Source organism: Trematosphaeria pertusa, assembly GCF_010094035.1.
Source record: "Trematosphaeria pertusa strain CBS 122368 unplaced genomic scaffold BU26scaffold_11, whole genome shotgun sequence".
NCBI classification, from domain to species: domain Eukaryota; kingdom Fungi; phylum Ascomycota; class Dothideomycetes; order Pleosporales; family Trematosphaeriaceae; genus Trematosphaeria; species Trematosphaeria pertusa.
In genome coordinates, this window is record NW_022987222.1 from 318,506 (window position 1) to 336,233 (window position 17,728).

The 17,728-nt window shown below is 53.8% G+C and overlaps 8 protein-coding genes across 8 annotated transcripts; 6 read left to right on the plus strand and 2 right to left on the minus strand.

Annotated features, from left to right (window-relative positions):
• Positions 1-701: 701 nt before the first annotated feature.
• BU26DRAFT_488605 (ribosomal protein L27) lies at positions 702-1,770 on the plus strand. The gene is made up of 2 exons (XM_033825984.1): positions 702-933; positions 986-1,770. Exons 1-2 carry the CDS (start codon positions 714-716, stop codon positions 1,561-1,563), a joined length of 798 nt encoding a protein of 265 aa, XP_033680888.1. The 5' UTR covers positions 702-713; the 3' UTR covers positions 1,564-1,770.
• On the minus strand, positions 1,624-3,208 carry BU26DRAFT_607188 (alpha-methylacyl-CoA racemase). The gene is made up of 3 exons (XM_033835732.1): positions 2,984-3,208; positions 2,268-2,919; positions 1,624-2,214 (listed from the first exon to the last, which is right to left on the minus strand). The coding sequence occupies exons 1-3, from the start codon at positions 3,045-3,047 to the stop codon at positions 1,743-1,745; spliced, it is 1,188 nt and encodes a 395-aa protein (XP_033680889.1). The 5' UTR covers positions 3,048-3,208; the 3' UTR covers positions 1,624-1,742.
• Positions 3,209-3,304: 96 nt separating this feature from the next.
• BU26DRAFT_521427 (uncharacterized protein) lies at positions 3,305-5,150 on the plus strand. The gene has a single exon (XM_033829527.1). It carries the CDS (start codon positions 3,581-3,583, stop codon positions 4,976-4,978), a length of 1,398 nt encoding a protein of 465 aa, XP_033680890.1. The 5' UTR covers positions 3,305-3,580; the 3' UTR covers positions 4,979-5,150.
• A 2,525-nt stretch (positions 5,151-7,675) lies between these two features.
• BU26DRAFT_431566 (uncharacterized protein) lies at positions 7,676-9,190 on the plus strand (the record flags this gene model as incomplete). Its single annotated transcript, XM_033823934.1, has 1 exon — positions 7,676-9,190. One exon carries the CDS (start codon positions 7,676-7,678, stop codon positions 9,188-9,190), a length of 1,515 nt encoding a protein of 504 aa, XP_033680891.1.
• Positions 9,142-10,301, minus strand: BU26DRAFT_521429 (uncharacterized protein). Its single transcript, XM_033829528.1, has one exon. The coding sequence runs from the start codon at positions 10,116-10,118 to the stop codon at positions 9,231-9,233; it is 888 nt and encodes a 295-aa protein (XP_033680892.1). The 5' UTR covers positions 10,119-10,301; the 3' UTR covers positions 9,142-9,230.
• Positions 10,302-10,649: 348 nt separating this feature from the next.
• BU26DRAFT_58087 (sugar transporter) lies at positions 10,650-12,543 on the plus strand. Its single transcript, XM_033834478.1, has 2 exons — positions 10,650-10,967; positions 11,019-12,543. Exons 1-2 carry the CDS (start codon positions 10,757-10,759, stop codon positions 12,431-12,433), a joined length of 1,626 nt encoding a protein of 541 aa, XP_033680893.1. The 5' UTR covers positions 10,650-10,756; the 3' UTR covers positions 12,434-12,543.
• Positions 12,544-12,552: 9 nt separating this feature from the next.
• BU26DRAFT_521430 (HET-domain-containing protein) lies at positions 12,553-15,331 on the plus strand. Its single transcript, XM_033829529.1, has one exon. The coding sequence runs from the start codon at positions 12,997-12,999 to the stop codon at positions 14,932-14,934; it is 1,938 nt and encodes a 645-aa protein (XP_033680894.1). The 5' UTR covers positions 12,553-12,996; the 3' UTR covers positions 14,935-15,331.
• Positions 15,332-15,468: 137 nt separating this feature from the next.
• Positions 15,469-17,695, plus strand: BU26DRAFT_541941 (uncharacterized protein). Its single transcript, XM_033831616.1, has 5 exons — positions 15,469-16,028; positions 16,095-16,366; positions 16,414-16,532; positions 16,608-17,352; positions 17,423-17,695. Exons 1-4 carry the CDS (start codon positions 15,743-15,745, stop codon positions 17,341-17,343), a joined length of 1,413 nt encoding a protein of 470 aa, XP_033680895.1. The 5' UTR covers positions 15,469-15,742; the 3' UTR covers positions 17,344-17,352; positions 17,423-17,695.
• The last annotated feature ends 33 nt before the right edge of the window (positions 17,696-17,728 follow it).

Sequence of the window (17,728 nt, forward strand, 5' to 3'; positions counted from 1 at the left end):
AAATATCTCTTTTAATGCTGCTCTTTTTGGCCTTTCATTATTTGGCTGAAGAAAAGTCGTCGTCAGTGGTATCGACCATTCCTCCCGGCTCGTAGCCACCGTTCAGTCAAAGTACCATTCTGGGCTGTGTGACACGGCCAGAAACAGACTCAAACGCTTTCCGCGAGCAAGTGAGCAAGCCGCAGAGACGAAGGGGTCAATTGCTTTGGAATCGATTCAGTGGGAATATCAAACGGTGATGTCGTCCCTCGTTTCGGAGTTGGGATTATTTCCCCGACGTGACATTATGATTTGGAAGCGCCAGAGGCACTAGGAGGAGGACACTCTCGGAAGATATGAAGATAGAGAGAAAGGGCGTGCGTGATGGTAAGCTGAAAGGTGAGGTGACGATGTCGAGTCCCAGGTAGTTTCGAACCTGCGCGAGCGCTACCTCTGGGTATCGTTACGGAGGCTGTCGCATGATTTGGAAGCAATCTGATCACAGGAATGGAAACTGTGCATGTTCCCAGCCAAAGGAGAAGATAAGACCTTGGGGGGAATTCTCGAAAAGCATTAAGGCGAAGGAAAGCGGAGGCAGTGGAAGGGAGGATCAGGCCCGGCCCCGGGGGTGGAGAGGAGGAAAACAGCTTAGGCCTAAAACGGTAAAGCGCTTGCCAAGCATCGAGCAATTCTTGAGATGGACTTCACGCCGTGGAACTTCTATCGGAACGGCCATGCTGCTCCCACGAATATTCGCGCCCGTACGGGCATCTTCAGTAAACGCTTCAATATCTATAGTCTCCTCGTCCCGCGTCCTCGATGCCTTCCGCGCCGCCAATGCCTCCACCTCTCCATCTCTCTCCTTCATCCGGCACGCAACGCACCAAGCCCAAGGCCGCGCGAATGGCGCAAAGGACGGACCCGGGAAGCGCCTAGGAGCAAAGAAGAGCGGAGGTACACCCTCTCTATCCCTTCCAACACCTCCACAACCCTAATACTTTTGCAGGAGAATACGTGATCCCCGGTAACATCATCTTCCGCCAGCGCGGCACAGCTTGGTTCCCCGGCGAGAACTGCAAATTCGGCCGCGACCACTGCATTTTCGCCACTGAGTCCGGCTACGTGCGCTACTACCGCGATCCGTTCAAGCACCCGAAGCGGCAATACATCGGCGTCGCGCTGCAGAAAGACGAAACCCTGCCCTATCCACGAAACGCCGCACGAAAACGACGCCTGAACATGGTCGCCGTAGAGCGAGACGCTGAGCCAGATACTGTAGAAGGACAAATCGTCGTTGCGGACCTACAGGTTGGCGATGGAACGGGCAGCGAAACGAGCGTAAGAGCTACACCCAGGGATAAACCGGAGAGGAATTTGGTGATGGGCAAGGGGTATGCGTATCGGGAGGCGAATTGGCAGATTGGACGGGCGGCGGAGAGGGCGAATGTGCGGGTGCAGGAGTTTGTGCCGGGCGATCGGTGGGCGGCGTGGCGGAAGTCGCAGGCGAGGAAGAGCGCGAATGCGGAGAGGAAGAGGTTGCGGACTTCGCAGAAGGCGGCGAAGCCGAAGGCAAAGAAGAGGTAGGCGTGTGTGGATTATATGGATGTACAAATATCTGTGTAGGCATTACGGTTTTTAGGATTTGGAATAAGCCTTCGTGCATACAGGATCAACACATTGCGGCATTGTCATTCGAAGGGTGTAGGTTGCACTGTTGAACGCTAAGGGGGAATGGCAGATAGTCTTCCACTGCTGATCACACGCTACAGCTTCGCTTTATCTTTTAACACGAGTCCCTCATTCTCAACATCATAATGCCTTCCCTTCCTCCAGCCCATCCACCGTCCAAGCGTCTCCTCACCACCATCCCCAGGCTCCAAACCCTTCTCACTCCACCCACTACCCTCCATCCCAATCCCCTGCCCTACAGCCGCCGCTCTATCCGCTTCGCCTTCGTGCACCGCATATCCAGGTGTGGACTTCAGTGTAACAGCGGGCCGTTGATCGAAACCCGCAGCCTCCAGCTCGGCGTTGGTCAGCACCGGCGTACAGCACGCGTCTGTGCCGTCAAATATCGCTTCCCACTCTGACCGTGTTTTCGTCTTGAATTTCTGGGTGAAGAAATCGGTCAGTTTGGGCCAATCGGCTTGGTTGTCGCGGTCGCCGGGGAGGTCGGAGGGTTTGAGGTTGAAGCCTTTGAGGAGCGCGGCGTAGAATTGGGGTTCGATTGCGCCGCTGGAAGGAGATTAGTAACGGATCCGATAATATGGGTTCGCGAGGGAACTTACACAGCCATATACTTGCCATCCTTCGTCTCATATGTTCCATAGTACGGCGCCCCACCATCTAGCATATTCGTCCCCCTCTCCCCACTCCAAACCTGCGTCTTCAGCCCCATGCGCGGCATTGTCGCCAAAATCGCACTCCCGTCCACCATGTTCGCCTCTACGATTTGTCCAAAGCCTGATCTTTCCCGAGCAAGAAGCGCGAGCAGAATACCCAGGAAGCACATCGCGCCTCCGCCCGCAAAATCCCCCACCACATTCCCGGGCGGATACGGCTTCTCCCCCTTCCGTCCAAATAAACTCAGCACACCGCTTACCGCAATGTAGTTTATGTCGTGGCCTGCCATCATGCTGTATTTCCCGTCTCTTCGAAAGCCTGTCATCCGACCTACGATTAACCGCGGGTTGAGCTTTAGGAGGACGTCTTCGGGAGAGAGACCGAGCTTCTCTAGCACGCCGGGCCGGAAGGGATCGATTACTACGTCGACGGAGGGGATTATCTTCTTGATGAGGGCAATCGCGCTGGGGGATTTGAGGTTCACGCATATGGATGTTTTGCGACGCGTGAGTTGGTCCGAGGTGGGTTGTGCAGGGGCGCGGTCGAGGCGGAGGACGGTGGCGCCGTAATCGGCGAGGAGCATGCCTGCGAAGGGTCCTTTTTGGTTTCATCAGCATCGTCTCTATTCATGCCGTTGAAGACTAGAAGATTGGAGATATACCTGGAGCTAAGCCCGCGAACTCCAAGACGCGGATGCCGCTGAGTGGTGGCGGTTGATGGCCCATGATTCTCAATCCTTCTGCTAGCTTGGATGAGCGTGGAATTGGCGGTATGAGGGAGGTTTGGAGTGCATTAAAGCTATAAAACAAGTCGACGTCGACATGGTGGGAGGGCGGCTAAGCACTTCCCTTGGAGCTGCGGATGAGCCGAGGGTGTTAGTTTGGTGGGGAAGGTTCGGGGAAGCTGCATGAGTCGTGCCAGCCACTGTTTGATGTGTTTGCATCAGTCCGGTTAGTCAGCCGTTTCACCTTTTCGTTGCTTACATCCATGGACATCGCCGTCACAAGCTACTGGAAGACGTGCAGCATTTTCTTCTTTGCGATGATGGGTCTCATTGGTCGCAGGCCTGCCACCCTCCTACTCGCGATAGGTAGGACTTCAGCCTGCGAATGCCCGCTCAGACTTCCGGCCGTCGGTGATCAGGCAGAAGCGCTTTGCGCTGAGGGCTGAGTCGGACATCAGTGAAATACAGCTCGTCTTCTTAACCTCAAAGATATAGTACACTCTTCTACGGCGGATTCTTCAAGATTTAGAAAGAATGGTGCGTACACGATCACAGGCCGCCAGAGCCGCGAAACCGCACGATAGTACCCACGACGCCAATTCCGAGACGCTACCACATGAAGCAGTGATACGGACCGTCGAAATCGATGCCGAGTCGACTGATTCGTTCGATACCGTCCCTCCCATATACACGATAGATCTCTCGCTCCCGCCCGAGCAACGATATGTTCAGGTCGCAAAGGACTATAAGCTTGTAATCGAAGGCCTGACACACATCTTCGATGACCTGCTCGAATCGGTCAAGCTTCCGAAGAAGTTGTTCCACTTCGTTGCGCGCCTCATCCTCCGAAAGCTTCACAGCAAGGAGCAGACGGCCGAACTCGCGGGCATCTCCAAGGTTACCGAGGTGCCCATGTACCTCTTGGTCGCATACAACGTCCTGCTGGACCTGTTCATGGGATGTACAAGTGGGGGGATACCCGTCAAAGAGCGGGGCAAACGGGAGAGTAAAATCATGCATTTCCGGACGTTGGACTGGGGCATGCCGCAGCTCAAGGAAGCCATCGCGCAGTTTGAGTTCAAAGAGAAGCCAGATGGAGAGGTCGTTGCGCGGACGATCAACTACGTGGGCTTCGTGGGCGTCGTGACGGGTGTGACCAAGGGCCTCAGCTTGTCCCTGAATTTCCGACCGTACCACAACGACGACCGCTCGACGTGGTCGAACTGCAAGTTTTACGGGCATATTCTGATGGTTCTGCTCGGGCTTCGACCATGTATCGCTGCACACCTGAGGGATGTCATGCTCCCACCATCGAGGGCGCCGCGCACCAAGAACCGCAAGCGGAAAAATAGGGAGGACGACACTCCTGGCTATGCACTCACGGATATGACCCGAGAGATTCCTCCGGTCCCCAGCCACATCCTGGCCAACATCGCGCGCGACTTCCCTTCCATTCCCACCACCGCGGCCTACCTCACTTTCTGCTCAGGCGCGCAAACCATCGTACTCGAGAAAGACCGCGTAACAGCCAACATCGTCTGCTCAGATACTTTCGTTACCGTCACTAACCACGACGTCTCCTACGAATCGCTCTCGACCAATGCGCAAGCAGCCCACGCCGCTCACGCAAAGACTCACCACTTCGGCATAGGAATGAAAGAGCTTGTGGATGAGAGCATGGATAGAAAGGGGTGCATGGTTGCGAAGTGGGAGAAGAGGTGTAGAAGGTTGAGGCAGAGGGGGAGGGGAGGGCCAAAAGGTGATCAAGAGGGAGTGGAGCTGCAGGAGTTGAAGCGGTGGTTGTTGGATTACCCGGTTACGAATGGGGAGACGCATTTCGTGACGATCATGGATCCTGCCGAAGGGGTGTTCAGGTGGGTGAGGTCTTTCGAGAAAAGCTTGTTTGAGGAGAGTGACGAAGGGGGTGAGTGAGCGTAGGGTTGGCTCCTCGGCCATGGGGAAGGATGATGTTCATGGGGAACTGAAGGTGATGATCATCTAATTTCTAATATATGCCACCACGTCACAGGCCACCGTCTCTCATTAGCTCTTATCCTCCGTATGCCCATATATAAACCCCCTCGCCCACTTCCTAACTCTTTTTCTGCACACAATGTCTGTTTTCTCGAAGACTTAAAACGCCGACCTTCGGCAATGCATGCTCCTCGTTCCCGTGTGCGGCCCTCAGCTCCAGAAAAGACTGGCGTGGCCCCTGATGGCGCCTCCTCTAAAACTGGAGCTGGGACCCAGATGTCCTCCGCGCCTCGCCTGCTCCTCACTCTATTTCGTGGTCTCTTGGGAACTCAAAGTACTGTCCAGGGGCGCGCATGGCAGCTTTCTCTAGATGATCCTTCAGACTCGACCAGGGTCCCGACAGCAAACCATGCGCCGAAATGGTCATGAATTGCGGCCCTCTTCGACGTGTGTATATATAGGCACTTCACCTCCGTCCTCCAGATCGCCCCTCACATGGAGCATATCCTCTCTTCAAGGACTAAAAGATGAGGACGTTCATTTGATGGCAGTCTGTCTCCTCTTCCATCGTCGATCCTAAACTGGGTACGACAACCGTCATGCGATCTCTTTCGAAACAACAGAGATAACCAGAAATGTCCCTTGGGCCCGTTTTTCCTTTCCCTCGATATTTGTTGAAGTCTTTCGGGGACTAAAAGTTGAGGGAGGAATTGTGATGTCTGGGTTTCTCCGGTCCTTGCAAATCTTGACCACGACACCGTCAAAGAGAATGGTGATAATCTTCGATGGACCTGTGGACTAGAAAATGGACAAGGGTACGTGGGTATGCTGGCGGCCTGTCTTTTTCGCCGCCTCTTTGGAAAACGAGGCCTGTTCAATGTATGTGCGTTTGGGAAGACGAGAAAACACCATTCATGGAGCGCGGACGAAAAGTACTGGAGCATTTCGCGATGGAGCTTTCCACGGCGCTAAAATGGATTACTCCGCAAAATAATGTCACCTGGAATCCAAAACTTGTCACGGCTGCCAGCATGGCGGGATCGTCCTTCTTGCTGCGACACAAGAAACCTGCTATTATTTGCGAAGTGAAAATCCCATGACTCCCGAACCTGAGCCTGTACCCCAAAAAAAGACCGAGAGCGGGTTGACATGGAGTGTCCACTTCAAGGCCTTCTTTTCAACGTCGCCCTGTCTCCAAAAGAGGAAATCTGCGCTGCACATGGCCCTGCGTTCTGCTTGCTGCTTCTGCGAAGTCGATCACAGGCAGTGGATCATGTTCTGGCTTATGTCCTGCTCTTCTTGCTGCATCCCAGCTACCAATGGTTACATGGAACGTTCGCTTTCTTTCACACTCCTGCTACTCTCTCCGTCTCCTCGAGGTTGCTACGGCTTCGCTAAAAAAATATACTCGAGGGAACATGTGGATCTATTCTTACCTGCTCTCTGGTGGTAGAACTCAAGTGATCGAAAGTGATTCCAGATCAGTGCTGATAAGTGTGCAAGTCCGCAACAAGCGGGGTAATGAACCTATGATGCTGCGCTTGCTCTCTTCTCCTCCGTGGTTACCTTTGCGGTATCTGGTTGGAATTTTAAAATCTGACGCCCCGATTACATGTTCCGCAACTCCCGGTTCCGGACCACAACGGCGAGTCCTATAATTCAGTCGCAGACCCAATGGGTCTTGCCAAACAGTATCAACGACATACTATGGAGCGTCTTCTGTCTTCTTGCCCCACAAGGTAGTTCCAGTGGCTTGAATTCACTTCAAAAAGCGCACAGGTAGCCCTCATGCGTTTTGCGCCGGATCTGCCTGCTCGTGGCGAGCTAGGAATTCGGGAGATAAAGGCGATAGCAACTTAAAAAGCATCATCTCCTGGTACATGTCTTTGTGCTTGCCTGCCTCGGTCTCTAAAGCCCACAATGGCGAAGCGATGGCTGCGCTTGGAACCTGAAGAGTCGAAAGCCATATTGGGCAGATAGATGCGTTACTCTTCATTAAAGTGGACTCGCAAGTTGAAAACAGAGGACCAAGACGGCAAGAGGAGAGTACCCAGTCGTCGCTCGCCGTCGTCGTCCCCTACAAGGTCTAAAATGCATCGACGAGAGACCGCATGGTCGGGAACGAGGGGCTGCGGAACGCTACAGAACAAGCCGGTTTGATCCTCGGATGGGGCGAATGCTCAACGGTAGATACTCATCAACATGAATAGGACATGCTGGTAGTCATCGTGGCTGTCGTGTCGAAGGAGTCGCGGCATATCCGACTGGGCGCTAGGCTCTTATCTGATCGGACCGACTCCGCGGAAGTGGGTCCTCTGGCCCACTTGCCTCTTCCGTCTGCACAGCTCCGACCTTTTATCAACCTTCAGAATCCACGCCCTCCGAGAGTGGTGTGATCCTCTACCATTTCGAAATCACTATCCTTCGCAGAGACATCAGGCCACATTCCTTGAGGGGACTCGAAGATTACGTCAAACCGTATCTGCGTGGAACCCATCCCCTTGCTCGAAACTTTCCAGAAAAACTACCGGCGTCCTGATTGTCCCCTACATCTGGATCGTAATATGTGGAAGTAGCCGCGATGCGCCAACGCCCGCATTGATAAGTCGGGGCTGCATCTGCCTGCTTTGGACGAATACCGTCGCGAATACGATCATGGCTGGCCACAAACGAACCCGGACCGGATGCTGGACTTGCCGCGAAACGGGCTATAAATGCGACGAACAGAAACCTCATTGTGGACGCTGCATCCGCTTGAACAAAGAGTGTAAGGGGTATGGAGTCAAACTCAAATGGAGAAATGCTGCCGTCACGACATCCAGCGAGCCTCGTAACGCCGGACGAGGAGGATCAGTCGACCAAACGTCAGTCGCAAGCCCATCGTCCATTTCCAGCCCGGTCTCGGTCTCCAGCATTAGGTCTGCACCGGCAATGCTTGACAAGCCACCGCATGAAGGTCTTCGAGAGACCGCTATGGCTTTAACTCCGGCTATACCGCCTCAACTGGCCCCTGACCTCTCCCAGAGTGACAGGCGGCTCCTACACTACTGGATTGAACAGCTTTCCTTGCTGATATCCGTTGCTCCGAGGAGGCGACAGCCGAACCCCTTCCAAGTCCACTTAGGTTCGATGGCCTACAACTACGGCGCCTTGCGATCGACCGTTCTGTCTATGGCCGCGAATCACCTTGCCGTAGTTTCGAACGACGTCACCCTCCGGATTCAGGCATACCGCCATCAGCGAGATGCTGTCATCCTTCTCCAACAACTTATCCAAGACCCGCACCAGGCAGAGTTGGAGCAAGCCCTGGCCACTGTCATGATGATGCAAGTGTCCGCGCGCTTGCTTGGAGAAGAGGAGGAGCCTCATGTGGCAAACCACTTAATCGGAGCTAAAGCAATGATTGCTCGGAATGGCGGTCTGGCCGCGTGGAATACGTCAGCTAGCGCAAGGTTCCTGCTCAGCCTATTTGCATATCACGATATCTTATCGTCTGTCTCGAGAGGATCGCGACCTCTTGTCGACCATACATCTGAATTCCGTGCGATCGAGGGTGCGGCCAGTATGGAAAGCGTTGCTGAAGTACTCCACGTCGTTGCGCGGATTAGCGAGCTGCAGCACAAAGCAAAGTCAGAGAGAAATTCCTCAAATCAATCAAACCTGTCCGAGGAAAGTTTTGCGCTCGGGACTGAGATTCAGCAAAGCCTGCTCGCCATGGACTTCCCATTAGGAAAGGGCGACCCCGAAGACTCCAGAGATATCAATCTTACAGCGCAGGCGTACCGACATGCCGCATTCATATATCTCTACCGGGGTTGGTTGGATGTTGGTGCTCCGAACCCGAGCACTCTGAACCACGTTCAGCAATGCATCACATGCATCGAGCAGATTAGCGTCGATTCTTCTCTTGCCTCATCGCATATTTGGCCGCTGTTCACTGCCGGATGCGAGGCCGTCGACGATGCTCAACGACAGTTTATTAGGGAAAGATTTCAGGCTATGTACCAATCCCGGAAGTTCCCAAGTCTGAGAAGAGTTATGAGAGATATTGAGGAGGTTTGGGCGGCGAAAGACATGGAACAAATCACGAATGGATTGGATGGGATGTCCAAAATTGATTGCATTCAAGTCATTCTACGACGGCGAGGCCGAGAAGTGGATCTTGCATGATACTACCTACGGAGCGCGACAAAATCATCCCATTCTGTGATCAAGGCTTGAGAGAGAAGTCAAGGTCGTGCGATCCCTTCAGGTAGTCGTAACCATCAGGCTTCCAGTCCACGCAAGGCACCACGCTACCCCATTGGACCTTGCCCTTCACGCTTTCCGGCAGCTGGATCTTCTGCTCGCTTCTGTACCAGTTCGGGAACTGAATGCTTACGAGCATCACTCTTGGTTCGTCTGTCTTGTTCGGCATTCCCGCGTGCCATAGCCGGAAATCGCGGATGATAAGAGAGCCTTTCGGGAGGCTGGGCTGAATAGGAGGACTGATCTTGCGCCTCTCCTCCTGCAGCTCTTCCCGGATCTGCTTGTGTTTAACTGATGGGTCTAGGACGCTGACGTCTGTGTCGGCGTGACTGCCTAGCCAGACCTCGGTCGCACCGTTCTCAGTGGAGGTATCGACCAAGTTGATGTTTACGCAGTATCCAAACGGAATTTTCGGGAAATCGAAATTGATGTCGATGTGTGGAGGTTGTCGACCGGTGGCCTTGAGAGCTGTGTTGGCGCTGTAAAACCTGAGGGTTGGACTTGGGCCGAACATGCACTCGATCACCTTCGTTGCCCATGGATTGGCGATGACGTCTTCGAATATATATTCGGGCTCCGGAACTGGCTCTTGTTGGATATTGCCGGTAGCTTCGCCAAAGTTACGATGCGTCGTAGCTTTCGCGTACAGTTGCTTTGCCTCCGGTACCATTCGAGCATTGAGCTTGTCGAGGTGCTCGATTGAGACAGCATTCTTCAGCACGACGATGCCATCTCGGTGCAGTGCTTCGACCGCCGCTTGCAAGTTGTGGGAGTCGATGGTCTTGCTCTTAAGCTCATCCGAGGTGAGCTCGATGAGAGTCACCTCGGGTTTGGGTGTTGGGGCAATCATCGCAAGTACAACGTAACGATGGCAATGACGAACGCGCCGACTAGGACGAAAGGATTCAAAGAGGAACTGGGAGTGGAAGCTTATCGAACTGTTGGCGCATGAGGATATCTGTTGGCTTTATCAGATATGGTACCGGCGCCTTGCTAACACTGACAATTCGAACAGCTCCTACACAGGCTGGAAGCACTTCGCGGGGATAAGCGCTCCGACCAACCCCACCCTCGACAACATCACGATAGCCGCTAGTGTCATGCACTACGCCCATCCCATGCCACAACGGGCTAGCTGCTCAATACCGCTCCTGACTCGTGGAACCCCGACTGTTAAAACTTCCCAGTTCGGCATAGATCAACCATGGACTCTGGGGTGGGTCATCAGAACAACCCTTTTCTCAGGCCATCGAGCGGATTACCGACAATCTTGAACCTGAACTCGACCAACTCATTCCTCGTCTAGACCTAGGCCAAAGGGTGCCAGACGGCTATCATCAGCCCGGCCTCTTCGGCAGCAGAGATAAGATGACTGGATTTCTACCGAAAGTGGGAGTTATATATCCTCACCTTGTATCCGTTTCCAAACACCTCTTCGTTTCCAAACACTTCACATAGCCTTCTTCTCATCCATAAACAGCGATCACCATGACTGAAGCCACTTCAGACCTCCCAAAGGAGGATCTGAAGAAAGAATTATCACCCTCCGTCGATGTCGGCTTCGCTTCTACCGAGGAGGCTGAGAAGTCCTTACAGTTCACGGAGGTTGAGCATGCGATGGGCTTCTGGCAAGCTGCGAAGCTGTACTGGCCTGCCATATGTTGGGGTCTTTTCATCAACTTGGCCACTATTTTGAAAGGTCTGTAGCCATTCGCTCTATCTTTGCAAGATTGAGCTTACAACTCTCTAGGTATGGACGGCGGTATCGTCGGAAGCTTGATTGGTCTTGAGCCGTTCAAGCGCGACTACGGATACGAATTCAACGGTACATACATCGTTGCCGCTCACTGGGTCTCCGCATTCAACTATGCCAACAAGCTAGGAGCAATCTGTGGAGCACTCGCGTCCGGTTTCGCATACGACAAACTTGGCCCCCGGTGCATGATGGCAGCCTGCTCCGGCATGTCCGTCGCTTTCATCTTCCTGCAGTTCTTCGCGCACACACCAGGACAACTGTTCGCCGGCGAGCTCATCAACGGATGCATCATCGCCTTCTACCCCATCTGCGCGTCGGCCTACATTGGAGAGGTCTGCCCTCTCGCTCTTCGTGGCTTCGCAGCATCCATGACCAACCTCGCTTTTGTCATTGGTCAGTTTATTGCTTCGGGTATATTGAAAGGGACGAATGGCATCGACAGCAAGTACTCCTACAAAGTCCCCATCGCCACGCAGTGGGCTCTCCCTGCTGTTATGCTGTCAATCATCTACTTCTGTCCGGACCCGCCATACTGGCTCTGCAAGAAAGGACGGTACGAGGCAGCTGAGAAGTCGCTCCGTCGTCTCGCTACATCCGATGTCGAACCTTCGCTAAAGCTCGCTCACATCAAAGAGACGCTGCGCCTAGAAACAACGTATAACGATAAAGACAAGCCAACGATCCTGGATTGTTTCCGAGGCGCTAACTTTCGTCGTCTCATCATATGTGTGATGGCGTATGATATGCAGGCCTTCACTGGCAACATCCTCTTCATCGACTACGCGGTTTACTTCTTCGAGCTCGCTGGCCTCGATGCCTCCAACGCCTTCTCTATGAATCTTGGGCTCACGGCCATTGGCTTCGTAGGGACCTGCCTCTCCTGGCCTCTCGCATCCTACATCGGCCGCCGGACAGCGTACTTCTGGGGCTGCACTGGCCTTGCTGTACTTTTGTTCTTGATTGGCGCGATCGACCTTGCCCCTCGTTCCTCCCACGCGCCAACATGGGCTCAATGCTCGCTAATGCTCATCTGCAACCTCATCTACGACATCACGATCGGCCCCTTCTGCTTCATCCTTCTCGCCGAAGTATCTTCCGCCAAATTGCGCGGGATGACGATCGCTCTCGCTACGGTCACTTGCCACATCGTCTCTATCGTCTTCTCGGTCGTCATCCCTTACGCGCTGAACGAGGATCAGGGCAACTGGAGGGGCAAGCTGGGCTTCTTGTTCGCGGGTCTTAGTTTCTTGTGTGCGGTGTATTGCTTCTTTTGCTTGCCGGAGACCAAGGATAGGACGTTCGAGGAGTTGGATATTATGTTTGAAAGGAGGATTGGGAGCAGGAAGTTCAAGGACTATGAGATTAATGGCGCCGTAGAGGCGAGGGAGGAGCTGGGTGAGCGGGTCTAAAGCTTATAGGCTAGATGGTGGTGGCCGCAGCATCATGGTCTCATAGGGTGGGTGTGAACATCACAACCATTATACGAATATTTTGGGGGAGACGGTCATGGTAATAATGTAGTTCATTATTAGCGTTCATCCTAGGAGCATACTAGTACCGTTTCAGAAGTGCCTGAGTTTCGTGGCTGTGCACCGCCTTCAACCTCTAGCTCCCTCAACATCACATATCCACAACCCACCACATCCCTCTTCTGTACCCCCACCGCTCATATCTCGCAGTATTCACCCCTAAAAACACTCATCCCTAGGCCCCCTATCTCTGCAAACCTCCTACCTCCCAACAAACCATGTCCCTAACCCACCGCTACCCCGAAAAGCGCACCCGCCACAAGCGCTCCCTGGGAAAATACATCAAATTCTTCTTCTCCACCTGCTCGCTCTGCGAAAAGCTAACCGTCGAGTCGCTCCTCAGCCCCGCGGGCTTCCAGCACGCCCGCGATTGGAACGAGTTCTGGGACTCGTTGGACTGCATGCTGTGTCGGCGGCTGTGGCCGGACGCTAAGTCTATCCTCATGGAGTTTAAAAGAGCGGGTAGGACTGGTGGTACGGGTGTGAGGCTGAAGATTGAGCAGACGGGCAGTGGGAGCGTGCTCAGGGCGTTTATGGATGGCGGGTTGGTGCGCGCGGAGAGTGCGGGGAGGAGGCTGGAGATGTATGTTACGGTGGGGGAGGAGGATGTTGCGAGGGGGTTGGGCGTTACGTGGGAGAGGGAGAGGGCGTTTTCGGGGTCGGGGTGGCATTTAGAGAGGGCGAGTAGGTGGATGGGGGAGTGTGAGGAAGGGCATGATTGTGAGGATGTCGCAGAGGGAAGGGGTTGGCCAGGGCGGCTTATTGATGTAGGTGGTGGGGAGGATGGAGTGAGGCTGGTTTCTACGCCGAAGGAGGAGAAACGGCTCAGGTACGCGACGCTTAGTCATTGCTGGGGTGCGGCGGGGCTCCCTGATTCTGCTAAGACGACAATGGATACGCTGGAGGAGAGGGAGGCCGGTATTGCTGTGGATACGCTGCCTCGAACTTTCCGCGAAGCTATCGAGGTGACTCGCCGCCTGGGCCTGGATTATCTCTGGATTGACGCGCTCTGCATCGTCCAAGGCTCTTTAGAAGACTGGAGGCACGAGGGCGAAAGAATGGACGCCATCTACAGCAACTCTACCGTCACACTTGCCGCAGAATCGAGCGAAGACTCGAGAGGAGGGCTGTTCACTGACAACGTAGGCCCGGACGAAGGAATGAGTGTCCCCATCACGATCACGAGCCCCCTATCCGACGGCCAGACTGCCACACTCATCTTCCGCGCATCCGATTCTCGCTCTTTAAAAACCGAGGCGCGGCATCTCCAGTCCCGGGCGTGGGCCTTGCAAGAGCGCGTAGTATCCCCTCGCATCCTGCACTTCTTCGACGTTGGGATCCTCTGGGAATGCCGACGGCATTACGAAGTATGGCACGAGCCCTCCGCAAACGTGCCTTCATACTGCATCTCGCATATCGGAGCACAGTTTGGGAAAGAGTTTATGGCCCCACGGGTGGCATACGTGAACTTCCAGAAAGAGCAGTTGCTGATGGAAAGCCTGCACTACTCCACGCTCGAAGAACTGCAGCGAGTACGCCAGATGCTCAAGGAAAGAGACTTCGAATTGCCGCGCTGGGCATTGTACAGGCCCTGGTTCCGCTACATCTTACCCGAGTATACGCACCGGAGGCTGACGTTCAAATCGGACAAGCTGCCGGCTATAAGTAGCATCGCGAGAGCGCTGCACCGGCAGACGGGTTCGACGTACCTTGCGGGCCTTTGGGAAGAAGATATCGCATTTGGACTAGCATGGCATCCATCATCGGAAGTCACTGAGACCAAGCAAAGAGTTTACGTCAGTATGCCTACTGCGATTCCTCGTCCTTCGTGGAGTTGGGCGTCGTACGATTTTGGCTGCACGTGGCGGATCTATACCAGCGATGCTGGGTATTGGGATCAAGACATAGAGAAGACGTTCTTCAACTCGCACATCGTGCTCCGATCATACGAGATGGAGCTTGCAGGTACCGATCCCTTTGGCGAGGTTCGCGGCTGCAAACTGCACATTCGCGGGAAGGCGTTTCCAGGAGACCATGTGATGAGTGCAGACGGACAGGACCAGAAGAGTTCGATATATCTGCAATGCCGGGATGGAAAGACGCGCGGGTGGACGCGTGCCGGACCGGTACGTGGCCTTTCGCAGGCCTGGATGCTCCAGGAACCCGTGGAGAAGATGCCGGAGACGGTCTGTCTGTTGCTCTGTTCCGACAGGGAATACGCCGTTTTGGTACTGAGGAATGTTGAATCGAATACGTTTGAGCGGAAGGATATATTCTGGCTTTCGCCGACAGATATAGGCGAAAACGAAGGCGCGCAGCTCAGGCACGAATTCGAATACTGGATGGAAAACGGAGAGGAGGAAGACTTCGTGTTAGTATAAATGAAAAGCCCCACGCAAAGCTTTCCATGATGAATGTACCGCCCCTATGACACCGCCTGCGCAACCGACAAAATGCGCAGCCAGCTCTAATGGAGCACTTGTATTCCCTCTCCGCATCGCTAAATCGCAGAATACCCATGGAGTCTCGAGTCGCTTCGATACAAAACGTAAGGATGCTAGTGAGATGAGTGGCTGAACTGTCTGATGGATGCGTTGAGGGAGGAAGAGAGGTGAGGTTGGCGGAGAAAATTTATGGACGGGGAAGCGAAGCGCGCTAGTACTGGAGTAGATTAGCGCGCCGAGGCTCGTGTCAGAGCCTGGAGCCTACGCGAAGGATGAGGGCAGTCCGAATATGAATGAGAAAAGAAGGGAATGAAAAAGGGCAGTTGCATGTTTGCCAAATCTTCAAGGTATGCCAGCGAAGCTTCTAATCGGTTATTAATTCCGGATGCTTATGAAAGCTAAACTGCCATTAGTAATTCGATCGTGCGCTAGCGACGCTAGGCTCCGTCTTCCATTGCCCGCACCGTACGTTGCTTCGTCACCAGCTTCACGCCAAATAATTCTGAGATGTTCTACCAGTGGCTTGGCCTTCTTTTCCCCATATGTAACGGCGGTCTGCCAGAGGCGATGACGTCGCCACCACAACGAGGCTGCACTCTAACATTTCAGCCCCCAAATATCAGGAGTACCGCCCAGACCGACAAACCTGTAACGTTTGCTTCCTCCATGGGATACTTGGCATATATCAACCTTGAACTCGTGTCTTTCAGCAGTATAGCAAGGAGTAGCTACCGTTATTCGCACCATGGATCGTTCGGCAAAACCCGCCTTTAATTTCGTGAACCTCTCCCATCCTGACGAGCTCAAAGATGAGGAGACGCAGCTTCGAATCCGGCGGCTGGCTATGGCGGAAGTCGGCAAAGCGCGCAGAAAACCGAAGACGAGACGTGAAAGAAACGAGATTGTGCTCGAATTTCGTACGCCGGCAGGGAGTCCTTCGAGCATCGAGCGGCTTGGTGGAGGGGAGGTCGACCCTTTCAGCGCGTACCCGATCGACCTGGATGAGACGGGGCGTGGGCTTGTTGCATACAGTGAGTCTCATTCGAGGGTGGGAGGTCCACCTTATATGTGCGGTGCACATGCTCACCCGTCGCTAGTCTTTCGAAACAACAGCAGCCATTCGCGTCAGCTCCGGGGTTCATGGTGGCCCGTGGGTCTAGCAGACCCTGCAGCCTTCTATATGGTGCTCGGAAACTCGCGGCTGTATATGCTCAAGGAGCTGAATGGTGCATTTGTGACGCAGGACGACGCAGTAAGCCTGTTGCATCAGAACAATGCCATCCGCTCGATGGGCGAGAAGATGAAGGACCCCCGGCATCACACTAGTGACGAGCTTCTAGGTGCTGTTGGAGCCTTCATGTGCCATCATGTGAGTTCGATCCAGTTTTTGGAGATTGGTCACTTACGAGAGGACAGTATATTCTCGGGGGTTTTGCTGGATGGGAGAACCATCGTAATGCAATGATGAGGATCACGCAGTTAAGAGGTGGGATAGACAAGATAACCAAACAGGAGCTTCGAATTACCATGTCCTGGTAAGCCTTCCACCTCGTGCTCTAACCCTCCTACTCGGGAAAAAGTTTTCTAGGGAACCGCTAATCCTCTAACAGGTGTGACCTCGTCGGCGCATTCTCGCAAGACATTCCGTCAATCGTTACACTTCCGCGTCAATGGGAAGCTGACTCGAAGTCACCACCACACTCACCTCGTCCCTACAGTGCCATCTCGCTGAAGTGGAAACAGCAGCTACCCACACTGCTAGACTGGATATCGATATTTGACGACGTGAACCAACTCATCTCGCTCGAGCGCGCCTTTACCGACAAGGAGCTCCGACTTGCTGCAACGACTGGAAGCTGGATGGAGCCCACAATGGTCCGTCTGCTTGCTATCCGACCGCTAGTCCGTGGAAGCAGTCAAGAGAACGTCATCGAAGAAGTGTGTCGGCTTGGGACGATGCTATTCTTAGCACCAGTCTGGCGGTGGATTGGCGCCCGTCCAGTTTGGACGTTCAATATCTCGCGGAATCTCCTCTCAATTCTTCACAGCCACATGGTGGAATGGGGCGATCTCAAGCCGTTACTCGCCTGGGTGATCTACTTTGCCGCAGTCGAAACGCGAGATGCCATGGAGCGGAGCCGGTTCGTCTTCTTTCTCGCCGTGGTGATGGGCGGATTGCAAATCCGGGAGTGGGAAGAGCTGATGCAAATCGTGAAGCGTGTGCTTTGGGTCGAGAAGGTATTTGCAAACAGCGAGGAGAGCATTCGAGAAGAGGTTATGAGGATATTGCGGAGGGCTACGCCGGTGGGGAAGATAGCAGAAGAGGTGGAGAGTGAGGGCGCCTAGCTTCTTTGGGTAAGAAGACACCCCTGTTTGTGCAGCACGCTAGTGTGCACCAGGAGACTTGTTCTGACTTACTATTTAGCTTCTCTCAAAAGAGTCTTTAATTCCTCTATCCCGTCTCGTATAAGCGAAGGTATTCTGCGATACGTCACCACCCTCCTTTCTCATTCCTAAGCGCCGTCCTGATTACATGCGCAAACCCGTGCCTTAGTCTGCATTGCTCTCCTATACTACTAAAAGGGTTCCTTTCAAGCTTCACTAGAGGCTAGCATATAAAGAGCTGGTATCTAGCATGCGCTCTCAGCAACAAACGAACAGGTACCTTCTCACTTCTCCTCTTCGATTTAACCACTACGTTCCTCCGAGAATTTCTATCCATAACTCCCTA

What these genes read in the sequence shown, in the direction of transcription:
- BU26DRAFT_488605 (XM_033825984.1), top strand. Translation starts at nt 714, where the DNA reads ATGCTGCTCCCACGAATATTCGCGCCCGTACGGGCATCTTCAGTAAAC. An exon ending in AGGAGCAAAGAAGAGCGGAG is followed by an intron (nt 934 to 985) that starts GTACACCCTCTC and finishes ATACTTTTGCAG; the next exon opens with GAGAATACGTGATCCCCGGT.
- BU26DRAFT_607188 (XM_033835732.1), bottom strand. Translation starts at nt 3,047, where the DNA reads ATGGGCCATCAACCGCCACCACTCAGCGGCATCCGCGTCTTGGAGTTC. An exon ending in GTTCGCGGGCTTAGCTCCAG is followed by an intron (nt 2,920 to 2,983) that starts GTATATCTCCAA and finishes GAAACCAAAAAG; the next exon opens with GACCCTTCGCAGGCATGCTC. An exon ending in GATGGCAAGTATATGGCTGT is followed by an intron (nt 2,215 to 2,267) that starts GTAAGTTCCCTC and finishes ATCTCCTTCCAG; the next exon opens with CGGCGCAATCGAACCCCAAT.
- BU26DRAFT_521427 (XM_033829527.1), top strand. Translation starts at nt 3,581, where the DNA reads ATGGTGCGTACACGATCACAGGCCGCCAGAGCCGCGAAACCGCACGAT.
- BU26DRAFT_521429 (XM_033829528.1), bottom strand. Translation starts at nt 10,118, where the DNA reads ATGATTGCCCCAACACCCAAACCCGAGGTGACTCTCATCGAGCTCACC.
- BU26DRAFT_58087 (XM_033834478.1), top strand. Translation starts at nt 10,757, where the DNA reads ATGACTGAAGCCACTTCAGACCTCCCAAAGGAGGATCTGAAGAAAGAA. An exon ending in CTTGGCCACTATTTTGAAAG is followed by an intron (nt 10,968 to 11,018) that starts GTCTGTAGCCAT and finishes ACAACTCTCTAG; the next exon opens with GTATGGACGGCGGTATCGTC.
- BU26DRAFT_521430 (XM_033829529.1), top strand. Translation starts at nt 12,997, where the DNA reads ATGGAGTTTAAAAGAGCGGGTAGGACTGGTGGTACGGGTGTGAGGCTG.
- BU26DRAFT_541941 (XM_033831616.1), top strand. Translation starts at nt 15,743, where the DNA reads ATGGATCGTTCGGCAAAACCCGCCTTTAATTTCGTGAACCTCTCCCAT. An exon ending in GCGTGGGCTTGTTGCATACA is followed by an intron (nt 16,029 to 16,094) that starts GTGAGTCTCATT and finishes ACCCGTCGCTAG; the next exon opens with TCTTTCGAAACAACAGCAGC. An exon ending in CTTCGAATTACCATGTCCTG is followed by an intron (nt 16,533 to 16,607) that starts GTAAGCCTTCCA and finishes ATCCTCTAACAG; the next exon opens with GTGTGACCTCGTCGGCGCAT.